At 44.1% G+C, this 12,349-nt stretch overlaps 1 protein-coding gene across 1 annotated transcript in view; it reads right to left on the reverse strand.

The window, feature by feature from the left end:
* LOC139279609 (mucin-6-like) overlaps positions 1–12,349 on the reverse strand; it is a 288,296-nt gene that overhangs the window by 214,932 nt on the left and 61,015 nt on the right. The window contains exons 9-10 of the mRNA XM_070898725.1: positions 2,348–2,457; positions 2,080–2,231 (exon numbers count right to left, since the gene is read on the reverse strand). Coding sequence (XP_070754826.1) covers positions 2,080–2,231; positions 2,348–2,457 — 262 coding nt within the window. The remainder of the gene's footprint in view (positions 1–2,079; positions 2,232–2,347; positions 2,458–12,349) is intronic.

Raw genomic sequence — 12,349 nt, forward strand, 5'->3', positions numbered from 1 at the left:
CCAACAGTACTTCATTGGCTGTAAAACGCTTTGGGACATCCTGAGGTTGTGAAAGGTGCTATATAAATGCAAAAAGAAGTATTTTTTTAAAAATGTTGCCTATTCTCAAGTTGGGTTGTTATCTGCCTTAAAATAACATGGTAGTTATTTCATGTAAGCATCTTATACCGAAAGGTTGCCCCATCAGAAAACTTCACTTCGTGAAGAGCTGGAGCCGCAGAACCAATCCCTTGGGATCACCACTTGTCACATCACCTCATTCCAAGAAAGTTCCCTTTATGCTAAATCTCTGCCTCCTACCTTTCATCTACTTTCCCATCCATGGCATGAGGCTGCCTTCAATTCAGTATTCCTCAATTTTATCCGACAATCGCTCGTGCATAATCTAATCATTGCTTTCTGAACATTCATGTCTAGAGACAGCCATTAATTATCTGCTACCACCTCAGTGACTATGAAAGAACTCTAATAGATTAGTTAAACATGAGCTAATTTTCACAAAATCGCACTGATTCTCACCAATCAGCTTATACTCTTCCTAGCTCATTTACTCCATCCTCAAAACAGACTCGCAATGTTCTCGTTACCAATGTCAATTCATTGTCCTTGGCCTACCTACATTGAGCAGTGATGTAATGTTAGTTATTTTCCAATTCTCTGGCACTCCAAATTCAGCATACTTTCAAAAATTCTAACCAATGCATTCTGAATTTCTTTCCCATCTTCTTTTATTACCCTTTAGGGAGATTTGTCTGGCTTCAATCCAATTACTTAAGCCAGTCTCATGCAGTAACATATGGGAAATCAAGACCAATGTATTATTTAGGTCAAGCCGGGCTAGAGGGCAACAGAATAATTGGAGTAGGGTAGGAGAGAGGAGAGTAGAAGAAGGCACATTGATGGAGAGAGGAGAGGAGAAAAGGGTGGAAGGGGGTGGTGTAGGAGATAAAGTGGGGGAGGAGAAATGTGCAGAAGGACAGGGGAGCGAGGGGAGAGAAGAAGGGAGTGGCAGTTGGGGAGAGGAAAGAAGTATAGGGATGTGGAAGAGGAGAGGCAGGAAGTGGAAAGTTAGCTGGGGAAGGGGAGTATCAGGGAAATGATAGGGAAGGGGACAAGCAGAGGTGTGATGATATGGGAGAAGCCAAAAAAGTGTGTGTGGGGGCGGGGGGTGCAGTGAAGGTTGCAGGAGATGGTAAAATACCTCAGTAGGAGGAGGAGGAAGAAGTGGGTAGGCGATCCCAATGGAGGATAGGGGACAACAGATGTCCCCTATCAGGTAAGCAAAATGCAATCTGTATATCCTTCTTTGCCCCACCTCCCTGAGCATTTGTCTTAAAAAAAATTCCAGGCTTCCCCTTTCAAGCATGTTCTCTGACCCTCCTCAGCATTCAGTATCAGAAAAAAACATGGGCTCTGGACATACAGAGTGCTTATACTGGGGGACGGGGTTTAGCCACAGAGACGGGATAACACACCTTTGGGGGAGGGGGGTGCGGGGAGAAATTAGGATCTTAATTTTTTTTTAAATCAATTAATAATGGGCAAATTTTAGAAATTGATTATATTTTTTAAATGACTTTTGTTAACAAATTTCTTCCCATAGTTACTATCGCAACGCAAGTCTTTCAACCGTAACATCCCCGATTCAGGCCCGAGTGGTTTTAAACAACAAGCTTTAATGATATTGTCTAATAACTGTATTGTTCTTATGTAACTGTATTACATTAAATGACAAACAATTAATACAACCTGCTTTCCTCATGACTTCAAAGTGATTAAGCTCGACCTGTGTCACTAGACTGTTACTTCGCATGCATTTCTGTCTTTATCACCTGGTTATTAATGATATCCTTGCATTGGTTCAAGCGCAGGAGGCCCTAGCCAACATTCCTACTTTAATCAAGACTGTCAAAAACAGATCAACTGTTTTTCATTCATTCATTCAATGCTGCTTGTGGGATTTTGCGCGCGCAAAATGGCTGCTTGTGTTTGCCTAAATAACTTTCTTACATTTACATTGGTCCACTTTTTAGAACAGTTATTTGGTCATGAAGGAAATACAAGCGTAAAGTTTCTTACCATTTTGTACAATCCTTCACAATTACCTCACCCCGTTCATATGAAAGGCCACTGTATTCGCATGAACAGTTGTCAGGGTGAACACATCCTTTCCCCTCATCCAGCACCAATCCATCCGGACATATACAGCCAGAAACACATTTTGTTGCTAACTGAGGAAATTTAAGCAAATTAGATTTGAAAATGATTTACTTAAAATGTACAATAAATTGTACAAGGACAACTTTTGGTAGTTTAATCAGAAACGTTGCTATATTTTTCCACTTACACATTGGCCTTCTGCAGCAAGCATCTGACATGTTGGTGCACAAGCTGCTCCATATTCACCTTCTTGTGCATTTTCACAATTGAAGTAAACTTTGGGAAGATAACAATGTTCTAGAAAGAAAGACTCAAATTTTCAAAAATGTTCCATACTGTATTGCTTAAATATAATTTATTTTCTAATTAAATATTGATTTGGATATATAATGGCCCTGAAATTCCGAGGAGGGCTTCCCACGGGTAAATTCTGAAAAAATAGAAATAAACTGCACACTTACCTGGAGCTGCTGCACACTTCCGATTCACAGGCCTCCTCTCTCAACGACGCGCAGCGCGTGCACGTCAGGACGTCCGCAGGAGTCACGTGGGCCTGGACACCCAATCACAGGTAGGTATTTTCTCATTCATAGTAATAGGAGATTCGTAAGTTCCAAATTTTCTATTACTATGAATGAGAAAAATTCCAAAACGCACAAACACAATACAAAACATTTTAAAAATACCTCACACAATAAATAGAAATTAAAAATGTTACACGTTTTTTAAATTTAAAAAAATTCCCGATTTTTTAAAAAGTTAGGGTTAGGATTTAAAATAAAATTATCTGAGTGGGCAGGGTTTTAACATAAACGTGTTTTAAAATGTTTTATTTTAATCATGTTTTTAAACTCTTACTCCTGTAAAAGTAGGCTATATGCCTGCTTTTTTTAGGCGCGAGATTGTAAAGGACATTTGCAGGGCAAGATATTCGTAAAAATCGGAAATCTTGCCCTGCAAGTGTCCTCGCTCCCGAGATACGGAGGATCTGTCAAGCCAGAAACTTGACAGATCGGAAAAGCCGGTTTTCAGCGCATGCGCATTGCACGCTGAAAACCGGCTTTTCCGATGCCTTCCCAGGTCCGTAGAAACTTCATACGGACACGGGACTTCAGAATTTCAGGGCCATTTTATTCAGATGTATATATTATATACTAGTCAATTTCCTGTGATGCTGCACGTGGGAATAAAGACCAAGATTAGTCTTCAGGTAAGGGGAGGGGGTGAGAGGGCAAGGGAGAATTGAACCAGGGCATGCTTGCGTAATTTAGTCACCATTTTGAAGTCATACTTTTGTCCTTATTTCTATATAATTCCTTAAGAAAACTTACTGCAATTTGGGAAGTAGAGTTGGTTTGAGGAGCTTGGAGACAAAGCTGAGGCGAAACCTCAGGTACACCTACAGTGTGACAAACTTACATTGGCAGTTTCCATTACAAATATGGACAGAGGAAATTATAATGGAAATATTTGACACACTTCAGGTTTTCAACATAATATTTATCACTTATATATTAAATCCAGTAAGAGGGGCATGTATTGCATTGAAACCTCTTATGTCAACCTTATCTAATGGGAACTAATATATAAAATGTAAGAAGGACTGGTATTTGAGAATTAGAAATTTGTAGCAGATAGAAATCATATATACATAGATTCAAAGCAGCTTTTGAACTAACACAGCCAGACAAGCAGCCACAGGCTGCTAGTGAAGGTCAAATGATTCAATAACATGCAAAGTAGAAATTAGGGTTTGTCTAACAAAACAATTAGTATAAATGTAAAGTAGAAATTCGTGATCATTTCACAAAAACTAATATTTGAAAGATTAAAGTGAGATAGCTTGAAAGAGGCCCCTTGGTACCGCTAGTCGCAAGAGAGATAAGACAAATTCCGATGTGCAAACATAATACCGGGACAGTACGTTTTTGGAAAAATACTGGGGGGCAAGCGTAGCCAGGATGATACCTTGCTGTGAGTGACAAGGGTTTTTGATCATTAGAACCAATTAAAAAGAGTGATTTTGTTAAAAACCATAAATGGACACTGGCCAAGTAAACCTTTGAGAAGAAATAGGTTAAAGCATCGATACTCAAGGAATAAGCTTTACACAGGGACTGCTGAAAGAACAAAGAACAGACCGAAGACAACATCCCCTGTGTCCGAGAGTTTCCAGGGAATCAGGACTGCAAGAGCTACTTGTTAAACTATCGGCTGCTGTTAAGTACATTACGCTGTAAGCTTAATAAATCTTGATCTATTGCTCGAACATACTGACTGCTGCCGAATTAGTTTCTTGTCCAAGAACCTTTAAAAAGCTCTACAAAGCTGTCCATATTTACGTACATCTGTCATGCCTGTAGGGAATGCTGTGATAGTTATTTCAGCTCGCTCGTCACATAACACTTCATCATGGTGTGACCCTATTAGCTGTATTTGGGAACAAAAAGTTTTCAGGCTGCATGTAGTTCCAGGCTATGCCCAATGGGGAACAGGTTTTTAAGGTTGTAACAGGTAAGGACCAAATTTTCCATCGAAAACTAATTTTTTTTTAGTAAAATTTTCCCCCCTTTCAGGTTTCCTGGAGTTCCAACACTGTCTTCTCCCCCTGGATATTTTTACAGCTGCTTTGTCATAGAAACATAGAAAAATAGGTGCAGGAGTAGGCCATTCGGCCCTTCGAGACTGCACCACCATTCAAAAAGATCATGGCTGATCATTCCCTCAGTGCCTCTTTCCTGCTTTCTCTCCATACCCCTTAATCCCCTTAGCCGGAAGGGCCATATCTAACTCCCTCTTGAATATATCCAATGAACTGCCATCAACAACTCTGTGGCAGGGTATTCCACAGGTTAACAACTCTCTGAATGAAGAAGTTTCTCCTCACCTCAGTATAAGGGGTAGGCCATTTAGGACTAAGACTATGTCCCCTGGTTCTGGAGTTCCCCAACATCGGGAACATTCTTCCCTTATCTAACCTGTCCCATCCCGTCAGAATCTTATATGTTTCTATGAGATCCCCTCTCATCCTTCTAAACTCCAATGTATAAAGGCCCAGTTGATCCAGTCTCTCCTCATATGTCAATCTTGCCATCCTGGGAATCAGTCTGGTGAACCTTCACTGCACTCCCTCAATAACAAGAACGTCCTTCCTCAGATTAGGAGACCAAAACTGAACATAATATTCCAGGTGAGGCCTCACCAAGGCCCTGTACAATTGCAGTAAGACCTCCCTGCTCCTATACTCAAATCCCCGAGCTATGAAGGCCAACATACCATTTGCCTTCTTTACCGCCTGCTGTACCTGTACGCCAACTTTCAATGACTGATGAACCATAACATCCAGGTCTCGTTGCACCTCCCCTTTTCCTAATCTGCCGCCATTCAGATAATATTCTGCCTTCGTGTTTTTGCCTCCAAAATGGTTAACCTCACATTTATCCACATTATATTGCATCTGCCATGCATTTGCCCACTCACCTAACCTGTCCAAGTCACCCTGCAGCCTCCTAGTGTCCCCCTCACAGCTCACACTGCCACCCAGTTTAGTGTCATCTGCAAATTTGGAGATATTACACTGAATTCCTTCATCCAAATCATTGATGTATATTGTAAAGAGCTGAGGTCCCAGCACTGAGCCTTGCGGCACTCCACTAGTCACTGCCTGCCATTCTGAAAAGGACCCGTTTATCCCGACTCTCTGCTTCTTGTCTGCCAACCAGTTCTCTATCCACGTCAGTATATTACCCCCAATACCATGTACTTTGATTTTGCACACCAATCTCTTGTGCGGGACCTTGTCAAAAGTCTTTTGAAAGTTCAAATACACCACATCCACTGGTTCTCCCTTGTCCACTCTACTAGTTACATCCTCAAAAAATTCCAGAAGATTTGTCAAGCATGATTTCCCCTTCACAAATCCATGCTGACATGGACCAATCCTATCACTGCTTTCCAAATGCGCTGCTATTTCATCCTTAATAATTGATTCCAACATTTTCCCCCACTACTGATGTCAGGCTAACCGGTTGATAATTACCCGCTTTCTCTCTCCCTCCCTTTTAAAAAATTGGTGTTACATTAGCTACCCTCCAATCCATAGGAACTGATCCAGAGTTGATAGACTGTTGGAAAATGATCACCATGCATCCACTATTTCTAGGGCCACTTCCTTAAGTACTCTGGGATGCAGACTATTCGGCCCCAGGGATTTACCGGCCTTCAATCCCATCAATTTTCCTAACACAATTTACCACCTAATAAGGATATCCTTCAGTTCCTCCTTCTCCTAGTACTTCCGGAAGGTTATTTGTGTCTTCCTTCGTGAAGACAGAACCAAAGTATTTGTTCAATTGGTCTGCCATTATAAATTCACCTGAATCCGAATGCAAGTGACCTATGTTTGTCCTCACTAATCTTTTTCTCTTCACATATCTATAGAAGCTTTTGCAGTCAGTTTTTATGTTCCCGGCAAGCTTCTTCTCGTACTCTATTTTCCCCCTCTTAATTAAACCCTTTGTCCTCTCTGCTGAATTCTAAATTTCTCCCAGTCCTCAGGTTTGTTGCTTTTTCTGGCAAATTTATATGCCTCTTCCTTGGATTTAACACTATCCTTAATTTCCCTTGTTAGCCATGGTTGAGCCACCTTCCCCGTTTTATTTTTACTCCAGACAGGGATGTACAATTGCTGAAGTTCATCCATGTGATCTTTAAATGTTTGCCATTGCCTATCCGTCAACCCTTTAAGTATCATTTGCCAGTCTATTCTAGCCAATTCATGCCTCAAACCATTGAAGTTAACTTTCCTTAAGTTCAGGACCCTAGTTTCTGAATTAACTGTGTCACTCTCCACCTTAATAAAGAATTCTACCATGTTATGGTCACTCTTCCCCAAGGGACCTCACACAACAAAATTGCGAATTAGTCCTTTCTCATTACAATCATCCACTCTACGATGGCCAGTTCCCTAGTTGATTCCTCGACATATTGGTTGAGGAAACCATCCGTAATACACTCCAGGAAATCCTCCTCCACTGCATTGCTACCAGTTTGGTTAGCCCAATCAATATGTAGATTAAAGTCATCCATGATAACTGCTGTACCTTTATTGCATGCATCCCTAATTTCTTGTTTGATGCTGTCCCCAACCTTACTACTACTGTTTGGTGGTCTGTACACAACTCACACTAGCGTTTTTTGCCCCTTGGCATTCCGTAGCTCCACCCATACTGATTCCACATCATCCAAGCTAATGTCTTTTCTTACTATTGCATTAATTTCCTCTTTAACCAGCAATGCCACCCCACCTCCTTTTCCTTTCTGTCTATTCTTCCTAAATGTTGAATACCCCTGGATGTTGAGTTCCCAGCCTTGGTCACCCTGGAGCCATGTCTCCGTGATGCCAATTACATCATACCCGTTAACTGCTATCTGCACAGTTAATTCGTCCTCCTTATTCTGAATACTCCTCGCATTGAGGCACAGAACCTTCAGGCTTGTCTTTCTAACACACTTTCTCCCTTTAGAATTTTGGTGTAATGTGGCCCTTTTTGCTTTAGGTTTCTCTGCCCTCCACTTTTACTTTTCGTCTTTCTATCTTTTGCTTCTGCCCCCATTCTACTTCCCTCTGTCTCCCTGCATAGGTTCCCATCCCCCTGACATATTAGTTAACTCCTCCCCAACAGCACAAGCAAACATTCCCCCTGGGACATTGGTTCCGATCCTGCCCAGGTGCAGACCGTCCGGTTTGTACTGGTCCCACCTCCCCCAGAACCAGTTCCAATGTCCCAGGAATTTGAATCCCTCCCTTGTGCACCACTCCTCAAGCCACGTATTCATCTGAGCTATCCTGCGATTCCTACTCTGACTAGCTCGTGGCACTGGTAGCAATCCTGAGATTACAACTTTTGAGTTCTTATTTTTTAATTTAGCTCTTAGCTCCCTAAATTCGTCTTGTCGGATCTCATCCCATTTTTTACCTATATCGTTGGTACCTATATGCAGCACGACAACTGGCTGTTCACCCTCCCTTTTCAGAATGTCCTGCACCCGTTCCATCCTTGACTCTTGCAGCAGGGAGGCAACATACCATCCTGGAGTCTCGGTTGCGGCCGCAGAAACGCCTATCTATTCCCCTTACAATTGAATCCCCTATCACTATCGCTCTCCCACTCTTTTTCCTGCCCTCCTGTGCAGCAGAGCCACCCACGGTGCCATGAACTTGGCTGCTGTTGCCCTCCTTAGATGAGTCATCCCCCCAGCAGTACCCAAAGCGGTGTATCTGTTTTGCAGGGGGATGACCGCAGGTGACCCCTGCACTACCTTCCTTCCACTGCTCTTCCTGTTGGTCATCCATTCCCTATCTGGCTGTGTACCCTTTACCTGCGGTAAGACCAACTCACTAAACGTGCTATTCATGTCATTCTCAGCATCGTGGATGCTCCAGAGTTCATCCACCCACAGCTCCAGTGCCACAATGCGGTCCCGTCAGGAGCTGCAGGCGGATGCACTTCCCGCACACGTAGTCGTCAGGGACATCGGAAGCGTCCCTGACTTCCCATATCGTACAGGAGGAGCATAACATGTGTCCGAGCTGTCCCGCCATGACTTAACCCTTTGATAAACTTAAATTGGCAACAATGCTAAAGGTTACTTACTGATAAAGAAAAAAAAAAGAAAAACTACTTGCCAATCACCAACCCCCTTGGCTGTGATGTCACCTTTCGATTTCTTTCTACTTTTTTGCCTCCCTGCTGCAGCTGCACCGGCTGGCCTTTATAGGCCTCTCCGAACTGCCGCCCGAACTCCCGGGACTCCTGGTCTCGCTGGCCTTTATAGGCCTCTCTGAACTGCCGCCTGAACTCCTGCCTCTCCGAACTCCTGGTCTCGCTGGCCTTTATTGGCCTCTCCGAACTGCCGCCCGAACTCCCGCCTCTCCGAACTCCTATCTTTGCCATTGGCCAAGCGCCTGCAACGACTCTGATGTGGCCATCAGAGCTACTTTCTTGGCCACTTGAGAACTCACTTTGAGTGGAAGCAAGTCATTCTCAAAGGTACTGCCTATAATTTCTTGCACCTCCAGTTAACTTCTCTTAGCACTGCACCACAGTTCTTAATTTGGTGGCCCTGACCGATATCCTCTCCCTCTCTTTCTCGGCTGCCTGGTTCTGTCCTTGGTGTAAATTACTGCTGTAACCTGCTTGCCTACCTCTCCTCCCTAAAAGTATATAGTTACATACGGCTAGAAATTCCATATTTACCGCTACCGCCCATATCTCAGCGGTATTCTGGCGGTATACATTGATCGAGTTTTTAGTATCGCCAGAAGACTGCTAAGAACAAAAGCCGCTAGTTTTGGCTAAATTTGCCCGGCGGTGGCGGTAGCGGTAGTGGTAAATATTGGGCAGTAGTGCTATTCTTAGTCATGTAAGGCTGGAGTCCTCGCTAACGGCTCTTCTGCGCATGCACAATTTTTTTTTCTCTGAGGTAAGTTTTTCCTGCGATTCGGGGGTCAGGGGTCGCCCGTGCATGCATAGAAGAGGGGAGGGAGAGAGAAAGACAGGAGACTGCTTGGATTTTGACGTGCTGAGAAACTACTACAATTTAATCGATTTCTGTACATTTTGCTTGAATTATTTGAATTTATTTCTAATCTATTTTGAATATTTATTTCTGCATAATCTTGGAAGATTTTCATCACAAAATAATGGAGAGAGAAGGAGAGGGAGAGGTTGAAAGAGAGGTAGGAGGAAGGAAGAGGGCTAAAAGATTCTTTTGGGAAGCCCAAGATGCTCTTGTCCAGGAGGTGGAGGCAAGATGGAGTCAATTGATCCAGGGTGGACGTGGGAAACCCACCCCAGCGGTCTACCAACGAATCTGGTTGGAGATTTCAAAGGCGGTGTCCTCGGTCGCCCAGGATTTCCGGGGGGAAAACCAGTGCCATAAACAATGGAACAACATAGTTTCGACCGTGAGAGTAAGTAATAACTTTAAATCATACACTGGCTCATTACTTAAAATGTAAATCTGCCACATTTTAACGTTAGTAAGCTTGGTGTCACGCATTATTTCCCAACGATCTTTTTGCAATGGTTTTCTGTACTTAGATGTGTTCATCATGCATCACTTGCATCCTAATGGTACATTAATGGGACATTGAGGAAAGGATTGGGAATGTTTATCTGTGTGCTCCATAATAGCAGCTGGGCAATTAGGTTATACACTGCTATTGTTATCTTTGCAGAAAGAAAATCCACCAGACAGAGCGTTGGCGCATGGGTGGAGGGCCACCAAAGCTAGTAGATCTTTCAGACCTGGAGGAGCGCGCCACAGCCCCTGTTGGATCACATAATCGCTCGGCCACCCGTGGTGGTGCTCATCTGGTAGCAGTGGAGGGCAAGTCCTGCATAATCCCCGGGCTGTGCTGCGGTCATGTAATATAATGTTATGTGAATGTAATTAGAAATAATGTAATCTAATGTAATGCTGGGACTATGAAATCTAATGTCATGCAGTTTCTGTCCATTCTGTTTATGCTAATCGTTGTGCATCTGTAAAGCATGCACTCCCATGTTCCGCCACCAGCGAGCGTATCCCCTGAAGTCCCAAGGTATCCCAGCATCCCTTGGGAGCACTGTATATAAGCCGGCCCCCCTAAGGCTTGTTCCTCATTCTAGAGTGTCTTAATAAAGACTGAGGTCACTGTTACTTCAACCTGCTTGTGTGCAGCCTCACCTGCATCAACACGCACAAGGGACTGTTCATCTACAACAGATGCCCATTTGGAATTCGGTCGGCTGCAGCTGTCTTCCAGAGAAACATGGAGAGCCTACTCAAGTCGGTACCACGCACGGTGGTTTTTCAGGACGACATATTGGTCATGGGTCGGGACACCGTCGAGCACCTACAAAACCTGGAGGAGGTTCTCCAGCGACTGGATCGCGTAGGGCTGTAGTTGAAGAGGTTGAAATGCATCTTCATGGCAACAGAAGTGGAGCTTTTGGGGAGAAAGATTGCGGCGGACGGCATTCGGCCCACAGACACCAAGACAGAGGCTATCAGGAATGCGCCCAGGCCACAGAACGTCACGGAGATGCAGTCGTTCAGGGACTCAACTATTTTGGTACCTTCGTACTGGGGTTAAGCACCCTCTTAAAGCCCCTACATGTGTTATTGCGTAAAGGTAAAAACTTGGTGTGGGGAAAAAAAACAAGCAATTGTTTTAGAAAAAGCTAGAAACATTTTATGCTCCAACAAGCTGCTTGTATTATAGAACCCGTGTAAAAGACTTGTGCTAGCATGTGATGCATCGTCGGAGTCGGGTGTGTATTACAACAAGCTAACGTTGCGTGGAAGTTGCAACCTGTCGCCTATGCCTCCAGGAGCTTGTCTAAGGCCGAGAGGGCCAACAGCATGATTGAGAAAGAGGCATTAGCGTGTGTGTTCGGGGTAAAGAAAATGCATCAGTTCCTGTTTGGCCTCAAATTTGAGCTGGAAACCGATCACAAGCCCCTCATATCCCTGTTCGCTGAAAACATGGGGATAAATACTAATGCCTCAGCCCGCATACAAAGGTGGGCACTCGCGCTATCAGCATATAACTATATCATCCGCCACAGGCCAGACACCGAGAACTGTGCAGATGCTCTGTGTCGGCTACCATTGTCCACCACGGGGGTGGAAATGGCGCAGCCTGCAAACTTGTTGATGGTGGCGCAGCCCGCAGACTTGTTGATGGTCATGGAAGCGTTTGAAAATGATAAACCACCTGTCACGACCCGCCAGATTAGGACTTGGACCAGTCAAGATCCTCAGCTGTCCCGAGTAAAAAGCTGTGTACTGCATGGGAGCTGGGCCAGCATCCCCGTTGAAATGCAAGAGCTAATCAAGCCGTTCCAGCGGCGAAAGGACGAGCTGTCCATTCAGGCAGACTGCCTGTTGTAGGGTAATCTCGTAGTGCTACCCAAAAAGGGCAGGGAGACATTCATCTCGGATCTCCACAGCACACACCCGGGTATAGTAATGATGAAAGCGATAGCCAGATCCCACGTGTGGTGGCCCGGTATCGACTCTGACTTAGAGTGCTGTGTACGGCAATGCCGTGTATGTGCTCAGTTGAGCAACGCGTCCAGGAGAGGCACCACTAAGTTTGTGGTCCTGGCCCTCCAGACCATGGTCGAGGATCCATGTC

The sequence above is a fragment of the Pristiophorus japonicus genome, chromosome 14, assembly GCF_044704955.1.
Source record: "Pristiophorus japonicus isolate sPriJap1 chromosome 14, sPriJap1.hap1, whole genome shotgun sequence".
Lineage (NCBI taxonomy): Eukaryota > Metazoa > Chordata > Chondrichthyes > Pristiophoridae > Pristiophorus > Pristiophorus japonicus.